The sequence below is a fragment of the Staurois parvus genome, unplaced genomic scaffold (assembly GCF_062004578.1).
Source record: "Staurois parvus isolate SC_StPar_1 unplaced genomic scaffold, SC_StPar_1.0 ptg000581l, whole genome shotgun sequence".
NCBI classification, from domain to species: Eukaryota; Metazoa; Chordata; class Amphibia; order Anura; family Ranidae; genus Staurois; species Staurois parvus.
In genome coordinates this window covers 7,669,527-7,688,828 of record NW_028318377.1, presented here as the reverse complement: position 1 = coordinate 7,688,828, position 19,302 = coordinate 7,669,527, and the positions used below count along the sequence as shown (strand labels likewise).

General features: G+C 41.4%; 1 protein-coding gene across 12 annotated transcripts in view; it reads right to left on the bottom strand.

Annotated features, from left to right (window-relative positions):
• REEP1 (receptor accessory protein 1) overlaps positions 1 to 19,302 on the bottom strand; it is a 135,852-nt gene that overhangs the window by 12,218 nt on the left and 104,332 nt on the right. For 3 of the 12 annotated variants that reach the window (XM_089692303.1, XM_089692306.1, XM_089692307.1), the window contains exons 8-10: positions 15,800 to 15,964; positions 8,895 to 8,939; positions 6,323 to 6,419 (exon numbers count right to left, since the gene is read on the bottom strand). The exons of 1 other annotated variant lie outside the window; for it this stretch is intronic. In XM_089692303.1, the coding sequence (XP_089548429.1) occupies positions 6,323 to 6,419; positions 8,895 to 8,939; positions 15,800 to 15,964 (307 nt within the window). Of the gene's footprint in view, positions 1 to 6,322; positions 6,420 to 8,882; positions 8,940 to 15,799; positions 15,965 to 19,302 lie in introns of those variants that run through there. 8 more of the 12 variants (XM_089692304.1, XM_089692305.1, XR_016315298.1 and 5 more) reach the window with 6 other exon arrangements.

The window sequence follows — 19,302 nt, the reverse complement described above, 5'->3', positions numbered from 1 at the left end:
ACAAAATATAGAAAAGCAGGTTAGGGAAGTTCATAAATGTTTAGTCAACAGCCTCCTGTTCTCCAGTCATTGCAGAGGTAGGTATACTAACTGAATACAAGCTATTCGGGAAGTAAAATGACCATTTGCTTTATGCTTACCTGGAAAAGAGGCCCATGCAGACACTAACAAGTAAATGAAGACACTTGAAAGGTGTTACAAGGGGGATTCTTTGTTTCAAAGGTAAGGTATAGTCTTAACAATGTTATCTTTTAGATATACACTATATTACCAAAAGTATTGGGACGCCTGCCTTTACACGCACAGGAACTTTAATGACATCCCAGTCTTAGTCCGTAGGGTTCAATATTGAGTTGGCCCCGCCCTTTGCAGCTATAACAGCTTCAACTCTTCTGGGAAGGCTGTCCACAAGGTTTAGGAGTGTATCTATGGGAATGGTTGACCATTCTTCCAGGAGAGCATTTATGAGGTCAGGCACTGATGTCGGGGGAGGAGGCCTGGCTCATAGTCTCCACTCTAATTCATCCCAAAGGTGTTCTATCGGGTTGAGGTCAGGACTCTGTGCAGGACAGTCAAGTTCCTCCACCTCAAACTCACTCATCCATGCCTTTATAGACCTTGCTTTGTGCACTGGTGTGCAGTCATGTTGGAACAGGAAGGGACCATCCCCAAACTGTTCCCACAAAGTTGGAAGCATGAAATTGTCCAAAATGTCTTGGTATGCTGATGCCTTAAGAGTTCCCTTCACTGGAACTAGGGGGCCAAGCCCAACCCCTGAAAAACATCCCCACACCATAATCCCCCCTCCACCAAACTTTACACTTGGCACAATGCAGTTAGGGAAGTACTGTTCTCCTGGCAACTGCCAAACCCAGACATGTCCATTGGATTGCGAGACAGAGAAGCGTGATTGGTCACTCCAGAGAACACATCTCCACTGCTCTAGAGTCCAGTGGTGGCGTGCTTTACACCACTGCATCCAAAGCTTTGCATTGCACTTGCTGACATAAGGCTTGGATGCAACTATTTGGCCATGGGAATCCATTCCATGAAGCTCTCTACACACTGTTGTGCTGATCTGAAAGCGACATGAAGTTTGGAGGTCTTTAGCTATTGACTCTGCAGACAGTTGGCGACTTCTGCGCACTGAGCGCTTCAGCATGCGCTGACCCCGCTCTGTCCTTTTACGTGGCCTACCACTTTGTGGCTGAGTTGCTGTTGTTCCCAGTTGCTTCCACTTTGTTATAATACCACTAACAGCTGACCGTGGAATATTTAGTAGCAAGGAAATGTCACGGATGGACTTATTGCACAGGTGGCAACCTATCACGGGACCACGCTTGGAGTCACTGAGCTCATGAGAGGGACCCATTCTTTCACCAATGTTTGTAGAAGCAGTCTGCATGTCTAGGTGCTTGATTGTATACACCTGAGCCCATGGAGGTGATTGGAACACCTGAATCCAATGATTTGGAGGGCTGGCCCAATACTTTTGGCAATATAGTATACATGCAAAAGGGATTAGCTAGATTTAAATAATCTTATTATTCCATGTTACTATTTTAAAAATCATGTTTCTTCTTACAGTTTATTATGTATGTAAATGGGGGCAGTCATATTTGTTCATTCCATACTCAGGTTATGCTTACTCCTGTGCACTGCTACACAATGATTGTGATTTAGGCCTCGTTTACACTAGTGATTCAGGGGCGGTAAAGCAACCAAGGTTGAGCTGCAGTTTTACTACCCTCCAACCGCTTCCCCTTAAGATGCAAAAACAGAGGAGGGGTATGTACCTATGCCACAGATGCAATGCTTTGCATTGTGGTGTAGAAAAAATTATCCCCACTGTCATGTCTAGCGGGCTGTACCACACACTGAATATGACCCATTCAACTGAATGGGGGTGCCTGGAATTGCCCCGCAACCGCCTGCAATGAATGCAGTTTCAGCACACTATTGTGGGGTTCAAGGTATTAGAACAAACAGTGAGGAGACAATACTACCTCTCCTTACCACCTGTCAAATGTTCACTGAGGAGCAATCCAAATGTGGATCACACTTCAGAGAGCAACACTTGTGTAAACTAGCCCTTACTGCTCCTTCTTACGATGCTAGTCTATCAATCAGTCAACTCATTGAAAATAGAATTCTCTGCGCAGTTTATATTTTATCCCAACAGTTGCTAAGAGAAGGACGGAAAAACCTAAGCGGCTCTTTTACCTCATCAATGATGATTTTCCAATAATAAACCCAAAATATACACTTGCTAAAAATATACTTTATTTTACCCTTAAAGAGAAACTACAGTGATTTCAGATTGAAATGGAATAGTATCTTGTTATAACATTAAATTATAATATGGCTTGTGTAGCAATTTTATATAGTATGTTATTATTTTTTTTATGAAAGTGGATTTTCCTTTATTGAAATTAGTATGTTTTTTAGGCATCCATCTCAAATAATAATAAATGAAAACATAAGGGGTGTATTTAAAAAAACAAGTTGCATACCCATTTGCCCAGTGAAAGTGCATGCACATTTGTTCAGCATGATGGCCATCCAGCCCTCGTGCACTGGGACTAAACAGGAACATAGGCAGGGAGTAAAAAATAAAGAAGCTAAATTAATTTGTTGCTGAATGTGCTTAAAAAACTGGGGGGTTACTATCATTTTAAATAAATTGGGTGAAGCTGTTCTCACTCTGACGACCCCATAATGTGCAAAGGGATACCAAAAAAAACAGGATTCAAGCATGCACAACTGAATGGCTGAAGTGATCACCTTACTTACTAAGCCAAGAGGATATTCACTTGGCTGAATGACCAGCTTCTACTCTTTTAGAAAACTAATTCCAAAGCATCTTCAAGTAAACTGTTCTAGTGTATCCACTTGACACCAAATCACGTACATGTGGTTGTACCAGGATGATGCCTGTAGGCATCATCCAGGTACCGTTTTCTCAGAGCTGAAGGTCGGCTCTCTTGTAAAAGAAATCCGATCAGCAAAATAGCCGCTGGATTGTTATTACAAGCAGCAGGGGGGGACTACCCCCTGCTGCCTTCTGCAGCTCAAACTGGATCTCCCGTCCTAATGGGACAGCCAATCGACCAGCCAGGTCTTCCACCAGCTGATCATAGAGCCGAACAAAGAATGGAACCGCTCTGATCGTGTTTGCCTCTATGATAAAGGGAACCGAAAGCGATGACCTTACATCACTTCCGGTTTAGCCATTTTTTGGTGTGATCAAATGCTTTTAGAGGCAGAGGAGGGATTTTGGGTATTTTTCACCCCAGATCTCTCCATAAGAGTACCTGTCACATGCCTATTGCCGCCAAGAGGGATGTTTACATTCCTTGTGACAGCAATAAAAGTGATCAAAAGAAAACAAAAAATTGAATGCGACAGTGTCAAAATAAATAAATAAGTAGATAATGTAAAGTGCTGTTGTCCCCTTTCCCGTGCTCGCATGCACAGACGAACGCACATGTTGGTCACGCAAGCAGTGAAGGTCCCACACGTGAAGTATCACCGCAAATGTCAGGTCATGGGCAGTAACTCTAGCGCCAGACCTCCTCTGTAAATCTAAAGTGGTAACCATGTAGAATGCCAGACCCAGATAGATTGATACACAGCATGCAGAATGTCAGGTGGATGGATGTGTGTCCACTCTTGATGGTGTCTCTACATAGTTCAGACATATTGGTCTCTGCTGTCACTAGCTTAGGAATGATATCAATGACATGCAGGCACTCAGACTCTGTGACCTTTTTATTTAGTACACCGGCATCCTCATGTTTCACAGTGTATGTAACCTTGATTTTCAGCATGCAGACAATTTTCCAGCTTTTTCGCAGTGCCCATAATTAGTATCCAAGGGGGGGATGTTTACTAAAAAATAATCCTTCCATGTTTTCAACTATGCTAGGTATGCCACTGGGTGGCTCACAATACTACCTAAGAATGTTGATTGCCCAGTTCAGTACAATGGTTCACTTGTTTGACACTCCAGTTCTTATCTAAAAACCTAATCATCTGGATGTCCTCAGTGGCCACAAAAAAGAGAGCAGAAAAGGGTCGAGGCTGCAGAGTAGCTATCCAAGATCCAGACACAGTTTCCTTTGTAGATATCCAGGGATTTCGGGATATTAGTGCTCTCTGCAAACATGCTGATACACATGCAGCACATCACTCCGCTTAACACCTTTGAATGGCCCCACAGGTTCATGTCACAGCCCATGTACAGATTAAAATTGCACAGTCCACTCCCAAGCTGAGGGGAGGATTTGGGGTTCCAGATTTCACCAAATACCTCTATGCTGTCAAATTATCAAAATTAATCATTATCATTATGCTACCCACAAGACAGGTCAGCCAATTGTTGTGGCTACAAGCCAAATAACGACCCATGATCCCTAGTCCCTTTCTTTCTCCCTCAACTTGTGGGATAGATTGGTCGCAAAACATAAATTTAAAATCGGCCCATGCTCCCTTGGTCCCACTGTTTGATAATCCTGACTTAACCCCAGGCCTCGTTCCCCAAAATCTTCTTTGGTGGACTAATAAGGGTCTCTTGTAAATAGCGTATTACTATGATCACCGAGATGTCTTGTCAAGTCAACTTCTGACCTACCACAAACGGAATGCTACCATTATTCTCAAATAGCTCATTTCATAACTTCTCTGGCAAAGATCTCTCATCTCACCACTACTACACCTATGGAACATTTATGTAAGGGCATTCAGGTCATATCTCTAAGATTTATGATATCCTACCCTCCACAGATGCTAAGCTCCCCTACATGGAGAGAAGAGATTGAGATACCAGGGAAATGCTCAAACTAGCAGAATGGCACAGATTAGCACAACCTACTGTGAAAACAATATTCACTACTTCACTAAAAGAAGCCAACTACAAAGTGCTCCTAAGGTGGTACATGGTTCCAGCCAGGGTGGCCTTGTGGGTCTTGGTGCTTCCCCCCACTGTTTTAAAGACTGTGGTCAGGAGAGTGCAGTTTTTCACATATGGCGGACAGGTCCAAAAGTTAAAAGATTTTGGATTCACACCTACAGTTTTATTTACTCCCTTTCAGGGGCCAATTTTACCAGATCTCCACAAAAGGCATTACTTGGCTGCCCAGTGGAGGGAGCCCCTAAGACCATGAAAAGATTGATAGAATTTGTCCTTGTGTCTGTGAGAATCACTATAGCTAGATCATGGAAAACGTTTATGATCCAATTTGACTTACTATACCTGTCTTGGATTAAGATAAATGAATGCCTTTCTGCACTTTATACACTGGTGCCTTTATTTGAAAAAACATGGGACTCTTTAGATCAAATGCCTGACGGACACTACCAGTTAAGCTAGTAGAGGAGCGTACCGGCAATGTCAGGGGAGCTTGCTACTACTATTTTTCTTCCAATCCTTCTTTTTTTCCTTCTTTTCTTCACCTTTGTGATGTTGGCTGATGGCTACTTTGGACTTGATATCTTGTTTGGATGTTTTTCGAGAACTCTGTTTGGTACTACATAGTGTTACAATAGTGCCAACAGACCTTCGGGTCAACCGTCACCTTACTGATTCAAATACCAACTCCCTATGCCAAACTCAGGGATTGTTACTGTTTTTGTACTTCTCTCTGCTACGAAGTGCTTGTTTGAATTTGTGATCGGTCGATGATGTGCCGTAATTTGATATTTTTCCTACACTGTCAAAACTTTAATAATAAAGATTGGACATGCAAATTGCACAATTCAGCTGCATCAGGTTAAAGCATTACAATCTGATTGTACATTCTGCTTTGGATTTAGCCTATGTGTCCAGATTCAAGCTGAACTAGCTGTTTAGGTAGGCCTACACATTATACAATTGTAAGTAAATCTTAAGGCAATTGTAGAGAGATTGTACAATCAGACAGTGACATTTATGGCTAGCTTACCATACATTACTGGGATTTGAATTGGATAAAAGTTCTAAAAGTTTTTGCCTGATCTGTGCTGACAGAAAACAGGTATGGCAGCTCCCTATAGTTTCTAAAGGGAGATAGTCTTGCACTGTTTTCTATGTATTCTCTCCCCATTTCACAATACCTAAGCTAGTCATACAATATACAAACTACAATGTAGTTTAAGGTCTTGCCTGACTATATACAAATTAAAAAACTTGTTTAGGTTTGTCCTCATAGTACATATTTTTGGTAAAACTAAAGGGCATCATTCAGATATTGTATAATCTGATTATATAATGTATGGCCACCTTTACACCACAAATCCCCTAATTGGCTGTACATTTTTCATTTTCCGTGTTACAGTTAATTACCTTTTCTCCTGACTTCTCTTTCCTGAACTCTTCTGACCCCCTCCCACTTTTTAGCTTTTGCTGGTTGGCATTGGTAGTCTGTACACATTGGATTGTCCTACAGGGTAAAGAGATAGAGTACACATACCTGCTTGTCACTGCAAATCAAGCACAGTGCAGCTCACAACAGCCTTCCAAGAGAAGCAGCACATGCAGGGAACCAGGAAGACCAGCTATGTTTTCTTTTTATTGGTTGTTCCACTTACATAGCATAAAAGAGTAACTTTTTATCTGAGAAAAACATAGATGACTGTGGGCTAAACCATAAAGATAATTTACAGCATAATACCACTAAATTACTATATACTGTATATTGTATGTATATATGCATTTTTTTATATTTGTATGTGTATACACTAGTATTTTTTTACAAAAGTGGAGCTACCCTTTAAAACAGTGCATTGAGATCGGCTTGTAAGATAGTTACATAGTTAGTCTGGCTGAAAAAAGACAAAAGTCCATCCAGTTCAACCATTAAAAAAAAAGTTATAATCCTATACCCACAGTTGATCCAGAGGAAGGCAAAAAAGCCAGCAAAGCATGATCCAATTTTCTCCTGCAGGGGAAAAAATTCCTTCCTGATCCCCCGAGAGGCAACCTTACTTATAAATGTTAGTATACAGTTATATTCTGTGTATCCAAGAAAGAATCCAGGCCTTTTTTAAAGCAATCCACTGAGTTGGCCAGAACCAACTCTTGAGGGAGTCTATTCCACATTTTCACAGCTCTTACTGTGAAGAAACATTTCCGTGTTTGGAGATTAAATTTATTTTCCTCCAGACGTAAAGAGTGCCCCCTTGTCCTCTGTGATGACCTCAGGGTGAATAACTCTACACAGAGTTCACTATATGAACCACTGATGTATTTATACATGGAGATCATATCCCCCCTTATGTATTATACATGTTGATCATATCCCCCCTTATGTATTATACATGGAGATCATATCCCCCTTATGTATTATACATGGAGATCATATCCCCCTTATGTATTATACATGGAGATCATATCCCCCTTATGTATTATACATGGAGATCATATCCTCCCTTATGTATTATACATGGAGATCATATCCCCCCTTATGTATTATACATGTAGATCATATCCCCCCTTATGCATTATACATGTTGATCATATCCCCCCTTATGCATTATACATGGTGATCATATCCCCCCTTATGTATTATACATGGAGATCATATCCCCCCTTATGTATTATACATGGAGATCATATCCCCCCTTATGTATTATACATGGCGATCATATCCCCCCTTATGTATTATACATGGAGATCATATCCTCCCTTATGTATTATACATGGAGATCATATCCTCCCTTATGTATTATACATGGAGATCATATCCCCCCTTATGTATTATACATGTTGATCATATCCCCCCTTATGCATTATACATGGTGATCATATCCCCCCTTATGTATTATACATGGAGATCATATCCCCCCTTATGTATTATACATGGAGATCATATCCCCCCTTATGTATTATACATGGCGATCATATCCCCCCTTATGTATTATACATGGAGATCATATCCTCCCTTATGTATTATACATGGTGATCATATCCCCCTTATGTATTATACATGTTGATCATATCCCCCCTTAATCTCCTCTTTTCAAGAGAGAATAAATTCAGTTCCTCTAATCTTTCCTCATAGCTGAGCTCCTCCATGCCTTTTATCAGTTTGGTTGCCCTTCTCTGTACTTTCTCCGGTTCCCCAATGTTCTTTTTGTGAATTGGTGCCCAAAACTGAACTGCATATTCCAGATGAGGTCTTACTAATGATTTGTACCGGGGTAATATGATATCTCTCTCTGGAGTCTATACCTCTTTTAATACGAGAGAGGATTTTTCTCACTTTAGAAACCGCAGCTTGGCATTGCATGTCATTATTAAGTTTGTGATCTACCAGAACCCCCAGATCCTTCTCCCCCATTGATCCCCCCTGTTGTACCCCCCCTAGTATGTATGATGCATATTCTTAGCCCCCAAGTGCAGAACCTTGCATTTATCAACATTAAACCTCATTTGCCACATAGTTGCCCAATTACACAGTGCAAAAAGCCTTAGTACAACCAACTGTGGGCAATACATGGGCTTAGTGGTTAGCACTTCTGCCTTGCTCCAATGGTCCTTGGTTTGAATCTCAACCAGGGCAGAATCTATATGAAGTTTCCATGTTATCCCTCTGCTAGCATCATTTCTGCATATCATGCAAATGGAGGTTTGAGGAAAGACTTAGTCAATAACTTTCAGCATATCAGACTTGGTGCTCAGAGAGCTGGCCCATGAAATTGCACAGAGTCAGATACGAATGAAGAGATATCACACACACATCCAAGTATGAATAAGATGGGCTACAAATTATGTAAGAAAGCACAGGTTATCCCATGATTCACATTACTTCTACTGCCCCATGCACTGTTCAGCTGCAGTCAAGCAAGGCACAGCAGTCATTTGCGCCATGCATTATATCTACTCCTATATATATGTACATCACCTAGTCCTTTACTTTAAACTGAGGCTCCTGGCATCGGTGGTCCCCACTCTTTATTCCCTGATCAATTTAACAAGAACAAAACAAGAGTTACAATGAATATTCTCTACTGACAAATATAAGCACTTCATTGGAGAAGATAAGGGTGTCATTTTCCAAAACTGGCCTTGAACCAACAAAATTTGAAGTAAAATTCAATTCTAAACCGTTCTAGTTTTATATAGAGTGGGGAAGGGTTTTATTGCTGTCTGCATCCCTGTTGGGAAGTACTACTCTTATTATTTGTCCTAGTGGCCACTAGGATTGGTGGTCACCAGGACAGGAGTCAGGATATCTTACAGAAGGACATTGGATATCTTTCAATAATCCAATCAGGACACTCGATTCAAAGACAACTATCATAGGTAGAATTTTCTCTGTTATGGAGAGGTTTACATTTGCTTCCTATTTGCTGTCTGGGGTTAGAAACTGCAAGACAACCTCAATGATATGGCTAAAAACAGTAATGAAAAACTTAACAGAGGTTCCAACCCTTCTCCACTCTATCTAAAAGTTTTAAAGTAGGTTTTTGGCTACAGTCACATTTTAAAGGACATCAGTATAGAAAGGATTGTTGTGCTCACTTTGCCATTGTGCCTTGAATGGTTATCTGGAAGACTTCTGGTAATTACTGGCAGTCACTAAGTTGCTGCTATGAGTATCCTTTTCTAATGCAGGCCATATGGTTCGTTTATCGGCCGATTTTTCATCCGAAAAACGAAATATCGTTTGTTCTGTAAACCGATGTTGCCACCAATGATTACGAAAATCGGCTGTTTTTCACGAATTTTCAAGCATGACCGATAAACAAAATGAGGAGGAACCGCGAAAATCGGCCAATGCCATTGCCCCACTAACAGTGCAAAAATCGGCCCATTATTCTTTCGGACGAAACATCGAACCGTCTATGGCCTGCATTAGTAACAGCAGGTAAAATAGGACCTCCAGATTTCTATTGATTTTTCTGGATTGCAGAGAAGATCAACAGACCTGTATTAACCACTACTACACCAGTTGGAGGCAAGTTCCATGCAGAAAAAAATATTTCTGAGAAAAACTTTTAAAGGAGCAGTCCAATTAATGAACTTGAGTTAAGGGGAGTGAGGTAAGTCTTGTGAAACGAAAATGTATGCCATCTTATCTTTCCAAGATCCTGCTCAGCTCTCCTCCAGGTAAAGAATGTGAGCAACTCCAGACAGGAAGCTGAACCAGTCAGCGGGCTACTGGTGCTATCCAGTAAATACTGCAACTATGCTAACGTCAGGAGGTTTACTCAGTTTACCTTGATCTGGATTCTTAGTAATGCTTGCAACAAAATCAAGAAAGCACTTGTCTGGGAATATGCATTCTGAAATGTGTGCTAATAGTGGTGGGACACAGCAGATCACCCCCCAGCTCTGTTCTCTGAATTGCTATGTCCAACATAGAGATGATATGATCTCTACTATTACAGAGTAACACTGGGGATTTTAAAGGCATTTGCAACTCTTACTTTTGCATCACCAGTCACATTCAGATTTCCAAGGAGGGTTTAAAGAAGAATTCCAGGTATGGCATTTTTGCATAGGTACCAACTTGGACCAATGTAACTGTGCATATATACCATACACATGGATCCCTCTAGAAACCGGAAATCACTGTAATAGATATCACTATTCCAAGGCTCTCCACTAGCTTTCAGGAGGCGTGCCGAGTGGCTGCCCTGCTGCGTTCTGAACACAGGAGGTCGGCCACTTGGTACGGGTGCAATTTAGAGAATGCTTTGCATCATCACAGTAAAGGCAAAGTGTTTTCTGATTGGGCAAGGTGACAAGGCAGGATGGTGATGTGCACATGGGGACAGATTGTAAAGCAGTGAAGCTGATATTCTCCAAGCATTCACTGTTGTTTATCTTCCAGGTGCGTGCGTTTTAAATGACTGCTCTGGAAATAAGTACTTAAGTGGGAATTTCAATATACCTCTGGTGTTCTCAAAAAAAATAAACATGAACCAACTGGGTATATATAAAATCACAGAAATATCTATTTTATTTGTAACATACAAAAGTTAAAAGTTAATACATGCAGGCACTTTGGGGTTCATTTACTAAAGCTGGAGAGTGCAAAATCAGGCTCACTTTTGCATAGGAACCAATCAGCTTCTATCCTCAGCTTGTTCAATTAAGCTTTGGCAATGAAACCTGGAAGCTGATTGGTTTCTATGCAGAAGTGAGCCTGATTTTGCACTCTCCAGCTTTAGTAAATAAACCCCTTTTTGTCTGAGTACTTTGTGCGTCCCATAAAATGGCTACGAATTTTTGCAGGCGTTCCCGCTTTGCTTCAGGACCAAAAGTGATTTATTCAAAGGATGTACAGTTGTATAAATTGTGTAAAAAAACATAATCCCTGAATAAAGGAAATATAATAACTGCAACAAAGAAAGAAATGGCGTCAACTCATTGTGCTTGCCAACCCAAGGGAGATCACCCCAAATGCATATGGGTCCCAGTCATAAAAAAAATATCCCACTTGGTGTATAGTACCTCAGATATGACAGCGTTTGTAAAATGTATATCTTAGAGGCCAAATCTCCATATAGAAGTACCTTAAGTCAATATAGACATCTCTCCTGTGGACATCTGACCGACACAAACCAATAACTGTCATTGAGTCCTTACAAGATAGTGTTTGGTGAAAGTCACTTTCACTGCTTTAAAAATATGTCCAGTGAAGCATCAAACTCAATGTTCTCTTTCATGATCTGAACTCATTTTAAAGCACTTTTAAAAAATTGGAGTAGATTTGCTGAAACTGGAGCACTCAGAATCTGGTGCAGCTGTGCATGGCAGCCAATCAGCTTTTAACTTCAGCTTGATCTGTTAATCTTTGGCAATACAACCTGGAAGCTGATTGGTTTCTATGCACAGTTGCCCCATATTTTGTACTCTCCACTTGAATAAATAACCCCCAATGTGTTTATTTAATCATATCACTGATGTTGCACCTTTATTTGACCAAACCATGCTTTACTGCTTTGTTTCAAGGCCTGTTTCTAACACCAACCTTTCACAGCAATAATGATGAACATGAATTTTGCTAAAAGGTCACTTTCAAAGTTCTGATGAAATGTCTTAGAAAAATTCATACAAGCTGATTCTTCTCAGTATGAATCCGGTAAACTTTTCTGTGCATCCATGTGATTTTGTAGACTCTTCAAAGGCAATTTAGGTTTTGGTGGCTTCCGCCCCTAACGTAGGCACTAAAACGCATGCAAACCATTTGCAAGCATTGTCAATGGATGGAGCTGGATCCCAAAGGCCATCCCTACAGTTGGTCAAAACACACTTGTGAATTCAAGTCATACACAGAAGACCAATTATGTTTGTTCATATGCCATTAAGAATAGGCTGCAGATTGCCTGCACTCGCATCTGCATTCCATAAGTTCAGACTAGATGTGGCTGAAAACTAAGTGGAAACTTTATTGACCCTGGGAGTAAAAAGCTAATCAGTGTTAAGGGCCTCCTTCAGAACATGGACTACACATACTAAGGACTGGGTTGTACTACAAAATGTAAGTTTCAAAAAAGGGCAGAATGGCAGTCTCACCTCATCCTCCACTCAAATGGAAGGTTTGAGCCCCAATAAAACTGTTATTTAAGTTGGTTGTAGGAGAACTGCTGATTTTGGGTATCTCCCTGACTTCGTGGTGTTCCTAGCTATGCAACGTCTGTATTATGAAGCTGATACATGGTGCCAGGCTTCCCTTGCATGTTATTTTATGATGTAATGGAAGAATTCAGCTGTGTGAGTGCTCTGTGTACAATATGCCAGTTGATGATTCAGTCTACCTGTATGCATCTAACTTTCAATTTCAGATGTGGATATATCTAGGATTTATACAAAATGAGCAATTTAGTAGGTATAGTCTACTGGTTTGAGTCTCCTTTTGGTTTCTTTTATCTCTTTGGAGATCCAGCTGCAGGAGCTCTAAGCCAGAATCTACACCCAGCTTGTCATTTCACTCTTCCTGCTACATACTGGGTGCCCCTCCTCCTTATGCCACATTATGCCAAAAAATACATTTCTAGCAGTGAAAATGGGACCCAATCCCCCCCCCCCCATAACTGCCACAGCAGGTTTGCAGACACAGGAACTTATGCAGGCCATAGATGGTATGAAATTTGTCAGTTTTTTCATTCGATAAACAAAATATCGGTCGGTCTTATAGCCGACGTAACCACCAATGATTACAAAACTCGGTCGATTAAGCTGTGAAAATCATAACCTCTAACAGGAAATGATGTCATTTTGTGACCTTTGTTACCCTCCCACACTCTACGGAGCCTTCAGGAAGGAGACATCAGCCTTGTGCCATACGTACGAATTATCATGATTTATTATAGGAAAATGCCAAGAGAAATTCCCAAAGAAAAATGGCCATTATGGTGCTCTGCCTGTTAGCAGTGGAGGAAAAAAAAAAGAAGAAACAAAGGAAGAGCGCTAGAACTTTTGACAGGTTGTCCCGGAAATTAATTTTCGTACGCAAAAGACTTCTTTTCTTTCCAGGTCACTGCACATGCGCATTACATTTTCGTAAAAACGATCGTACGGTTTGACAATCAATGCGCTGAAAATTGGTTGTTTTACGAAAATTTCCCAACATGAACGATAATCCAAACGAGGAAAAAACACGAAAAACGGCCGATGAACTAAGCCATACATGGTACGGAAATCAGACGATTTTTTCCGTCGGGCAAAAAACGGCCGGTTTTCTACCCATCTATGGTCTGCATTAGATGCATGGATCTCATTATTGTCCTGGAGACTTAGGTCTCATTCACACTATACGTGAAAAAAAAAAAGGATGGAAGAAAACATGCAGCTTTCACTCGCAGAGACACATGTTTACATCAGTTTTCATGCGTGTTTCAGTGACTTTCATGCATGCTGCAGATTCCTGTGCAGAAAACAATTTGCACACGATACTAGTTTTGTGGTGTGAACAGGGCACATAGAGAACAATTGTATTCTTTGTGCACTTGCAGAACGCGTGCAGAAAAACTCACGTCTCTGCACATTTAATAAAGCTCAGCAAACAAATACTAGCTTCTGATATCTTGCCCACTAGTTCTTAACCCTAAAAAACATGGAAGTTTAAAGTGCAGTTCCAACTACTAATTTAAGCGGTACAGTAAATTAATGAAGTTATTAAAGCTGAACTGCAAGCAGATATTAAAAACACCAAAAATGCAGTTATGCACTTTTAAATGCCACTAGTTTATGTGCCCGAAGTTAACTTTGTATCAGCATCTTGTAATTCCCTGTATAGCAGCACCCAAACTGGGAGAGAAAAAGTCAGTACTCTGAGCCAATCAGCTGGGCTCAGGTCTGGACTGGGACAAAAAATAGGCCTGGGCACTTTGTACTGAGCAGCCCAAAGCCTGGAGCCCAGTGGTGGTACGTCAAGGTCCGGTCGCAAGAGCGACCTTTTGCAACCCCCGTAGTTCTGCCACAGTAATTTTTTATTTTATTTTTTATACAATTTTATATTTTTAATATTCTTGAAAGAAAGAAAGAAAGAAAGAAAGAGAGAGAGAAAGAAAGAGAGAGAGAGAGAGAGAGAAAGAAAGAAAGAAAGAAAGAAAGAAAGAAAGAAAGAAAGAAAGAAAGAAAGAAAGAGAAAGAAAGAGGGAAAGGAGGAAGGAGGAAAAGAAAGAAGGAGGGAAAGAGGGAAAGAAGGAAAAAGGGAAAGAAAGAAGGAGAGAAAGAAGGAAAGAGGGAAAGAAGGAAAGAGAGAAGGAGGGAAAGAAAGAAGGAGAGAAAGAAGGAAAGAGGGAAAGAGGGAAAGAAGGAAAGAAGGAAAGAAGGAAAGAAGGAAAGAAAGAAAGAAAGAAAGAAAGAAAGAAGGAAAGAAAGAAAGAAAGAAAGAAAGAAAGAAAGAAAGAAAGAAAGAAAGAAAGAAGAGATGAGGGGAGGGGGCGGCTGCAGGGGGAGCGTACAGGAACCGACCGCATGCAGGGGATTGATAGGAGAAGCGGCCGGGCGGCACATAGAGGAACTGAGAAATGCACGGCCGGGTTCCTCTATGTGCCACCCGGCCACCTTTCCAATCCAGGCCCAGCCCACCGGGCAAGTGCCCGTTGTGCCCTATGGCCAGTCCGGGTCTGGGTGGGCTGTATGCACATGTGCTGACAAGGAACATGTTGACAGGAAGGATAGAGCAAAGGAATATTCTTATCAGCCTGCTGCTTCTCCTTCACTGTTTAAAGTGTATCTAAACATAGAAACAAAAATGTAATTTGTAGCAGTTTTCTTGTCCTTAAATGTGGTGGCTGTATTCATTTTTTTTCCCTTTCCTCTAACCTGGAGATCCTACAAATGACACGCTTCCTTTCCTTAGCAGATTGCCTGTAAATATGTTTTAATATGTTTTACTGTATTTAATATATTTACTATATAATTTGTCTTTTTCAATCTGTATAGATTTTTTACATATTTGTGCCCTACAAGAAATTTTCAGATTTTGCTTGATGAAGGTTCATTTACAGTTGTCTAGAGCTGACTATTACAGTTCACACAGATAGTCAGCCATTACATTGTGTCTGGAATCCCCACACGGCATTAAGAAAAATGTAAACTTTACTGGTTTGGCACAATTGAAAATTCCACTTGCAAGCATAATGGAACCAAATAGGTAATCAATGTTATACATAAAGTTGTCTATTTGTCTGCCCTGGCTTAGAAATCAATGCATCCAAACAAGTATATAAAAAAACGGAGTCATCCTTTAAGTTCTGGAACAGAAATCACAAACTGTGATACCATCTTTTTGAATATTACAAAATATTTTATACATAGCAAAGAGCGCTTCATGTAAAACAGAGCATCATTTTCCCATACCTCCACAGGTCTTTCCTTCCTCCGAGGGGGTTTGTATATGGTGGGTTTTTGCAGGATAACTATCCCACCATCATCTTCTTCATCATCTGAAATCACCTGATGGGTTGTGTTATCGGTCACCTCTGTCTGATCCATGTCTACCTCAATCACTAAGTCCACATCAAGCTACACAGCATAAATAAATATCTCCATGAAACACTCATTTCACTGAATTGCAAAATAATTAACAGAGTTCTATGGTTAGTGAGCACAACCTCATGTTGAACTGAAATCAAGCCAAAGACAGACCACTCTCATTACACCATATCACAAAGGGTCTGCAAATTGGGCACTGGCATTAGCAAGGGGCACTGCAACAAACAACCAACATGCACTAATCAAATGTTAAAGTGAGCTCAGCTTAGGAACATTTTGTGTTTTCAAGGGTGGGGGAGGGGATTTAGGGTAATTTTTTTTATCTTTCATTTGTGGACCAGCAGCCTTATAGTTAGCTTTTGACTTTAGGTCCGCTTTAAAGTCAATTTCATATAAGATGGAATACAAGGGGCACAGTTCTGATTTATAGATTTGCTAATAGGTTCTATATATGCCCTGACCAGTGGAACACCATCCAAAACATTTCTGAAATTTGGATAAGGTGAAGAAGGGTTCAAGGATGTAACTAATAATCATGGGGTCCCATTGCAAAATATTGTTGGGACTGCCTGGCAACCTCCCATATAAAAAAAAGGAACAGGTAGCCCTTTATTGTAGAAGAGACATGCACCATCTCACCGCCCATGACCGGCACCCGGAAAAAACTGGGGAGAAGATGCCGGCGGAGGACCTACCTCATGGGCATCAGATTGTTGAAGCAGAGGTAATGCGGAATTTAGTTACACTTTAACATAAAGTATGCCAACCTCAAAAACAATAATCAGGAGAGCTATCAACATAGTCTGTACACACTAGAGATCAATGCTAAGTATCTGTGGATGGGACTCGCCAAGGAGGCGGGAGGCAACAGTGCAGCAGATTCACTTTTTTATTTTGTTGCTCTGCCCTCATGTGCTTACCAGTCTTTATCAGCATATCAGATCTGAGATCTCATGGCCTTAATGTAAATTCTTAGCCCTCCCACCACGCACATCAAGAAAGTGCTGAAAGAGGCAATCTAGTAGTTACTAGAAAAAAAAATACGAGTTGTAGAAGCGATGATAATCCCAATCACTATATCCATATTATTACATAAGTGTTATTACACACAATAACTCTAGAATACATGTCAACCATAAGGCCTGGGGCTGAATCCATCCTGCCAGGCCATTTCATGTGGCCCCTGCAGCCCTCCTGCAGCTGCGGTAACCCTCTCTTCTCTGCCCCATCTTGTCTCCACAGTCGGCAGCAGAGAGGAGGACAGAACCCCTCCTACAGATCCTGCGCCTCTCTGTGCAGCCGCAGCACCCCCTCATCTCTGCCTCCCCTGGTATCAGGATTCAGCAGACTCTGGCAGCTGACTCCAGCCCTCCTCTGGACCTCCTCCAAACTCTGCACTTTCTGCTTCCCAGCTCCACAACCAGCTTCTTCCCAGCAGCAGCACAATGTAAGGGGTGCACTGTGATGTAAGGGAGGGTGGGGGGGGGGGCTCTTGACATCTGATGTAAGGGGGGGGGGAGTAGCAACCATAACTTTTAGGGCAACCATAATGCTGATGCAGCCCGAAATTAAATTGTGTTCAACACCCCTGCTTTACATCTTTAATACAAACTTCTTTAAACTTTGCTTTTTTTTTTGCAGACCTACAAATCCCAACTTATCAGGTTTTAGCTGCGGGGACACTTTGGGATTTTAGAATGAATTAGGCATACAGGGTTACTTTCTGTTGGTTAGGCCATACAAGAAGTTCTGAGAGCAAACAATCATCACTGCCAAGCCAGCTTTACTGTACAAAGAGGGATTGGTGACTAGCCAGGTTCCTGATAAGTACTTCTCTACATCTAGCCCATTAGCCTGGAAACATCAATCAAAGGTTTGCCTCAACAGCTGCCATAATGGGACCCCCTCCCACCATAGACCCCATAGCAGCAGTGTTGGATGCTGTGATCTTCTGTCATTTCTTTATAGCTTGCTTTCAACTGCTAGTAACTTTAGGCCCCTAGCTTAAAAATTAAAAACCAATACAGACGTAAGGGCCAGCTATTAACTGAACCTTATGATGCAGCAAGCTACTGTTTTCCAGTAAGGGAGGGCTGGTTTATAATGCTATCTGGGAACAGTTAAGTTGTTTCTGGGCAATTGTAAAATGGTATGGAGTTAGTAAATAGATACCAAACAATACATGTCTACCTCAATGTTGGTAAGAGTGTCAACAAGCACATGGTAAATCTCATAAACCACACATGGAAACCATCAAGTGAATGTTATCCAAACAACAGTTATATTTTCCAGACAGTAAAAGAGCCCATCAATTATGTAGTAGAAACCTGACATGCTTATCAGGACAAACCAATCTGGTTAGTGGCAATTAAATGGAATCTACAATGGAATCTTTATAATTTTCTCAGGTGAGTCAAGTTCACTACAAATATAGCTAATTGTGCAGTGGTTGCTATAGGGTACAAAAACTAAAGGCTGGTACACACGGGACAAATATCGGCCGGTTCAACAGAAACTGGCCGACTTTCACCCGTGTGTATAGCAGCCTGTCTGACAGAAGCCGGGCTAAAGACCGGCTGTTATCGATGTAAAACCAGCATCTGATAAGCGCTTGCAGCCAATGCCTGTGAGCGCTGATCGGTGTGTTCTGGTGGTGGTGGTGGTGGTGGTGGGAGTGTCTCTCTGTCAGAACACAATAGCTCAGCTGGAGAGATCGCCGCACTAACATCACTTAGTACAGCAACCGCAGGTTTTTTTTTTTTTCAGCCCACTTTGTTGAATGGAGAAGAAAAAATCCCCATTTGTACCCAGCATAAGTAGTCTTTAAAGTGATACTAAACCCTTCTATCCTTTATAGCTGAAGAAGCTGCCATCTTATCCTCTTGTTTAATCTGCAGTTGTCATGGTGCTGCACATGTGATCAGTTATGACACCAGCCATTTGATGGCTTGACAGTTCTGTTGAAAACACAAGCAACAGTGAGGGTTATCATTCATGGCATGCCTTGAATGTAACTGTTTTGGGAAAACATTAAACCAATGGGTTTCATTCTGTGTTAAACGTGTGTTGAGTTCCACCTCAGAAAAAAAAAAAAAAAAGCCAGCAGCTACAAAACCTGTAGCTGTTGACTTTTAAAATACAGCCACTTACCTGTCCCTCGGTCCAGCGGTGTCCTCACCACGGCTGGTTTCACTGGCCGTCTTCTCTCCCTGGCGCCGGCATATTCAGTGTGGGCACCCAGCTGTGACAGCTTGCGGCTTCACAGCCGGGTGCCCACTGTGCATGCACGAGAAGCGCTGCGCTTTGTGAATGGCCCCGTAGTCTTCTGGGACCTGTCACGTGTCCCAGAAGACTACGGGGAGGGGGGA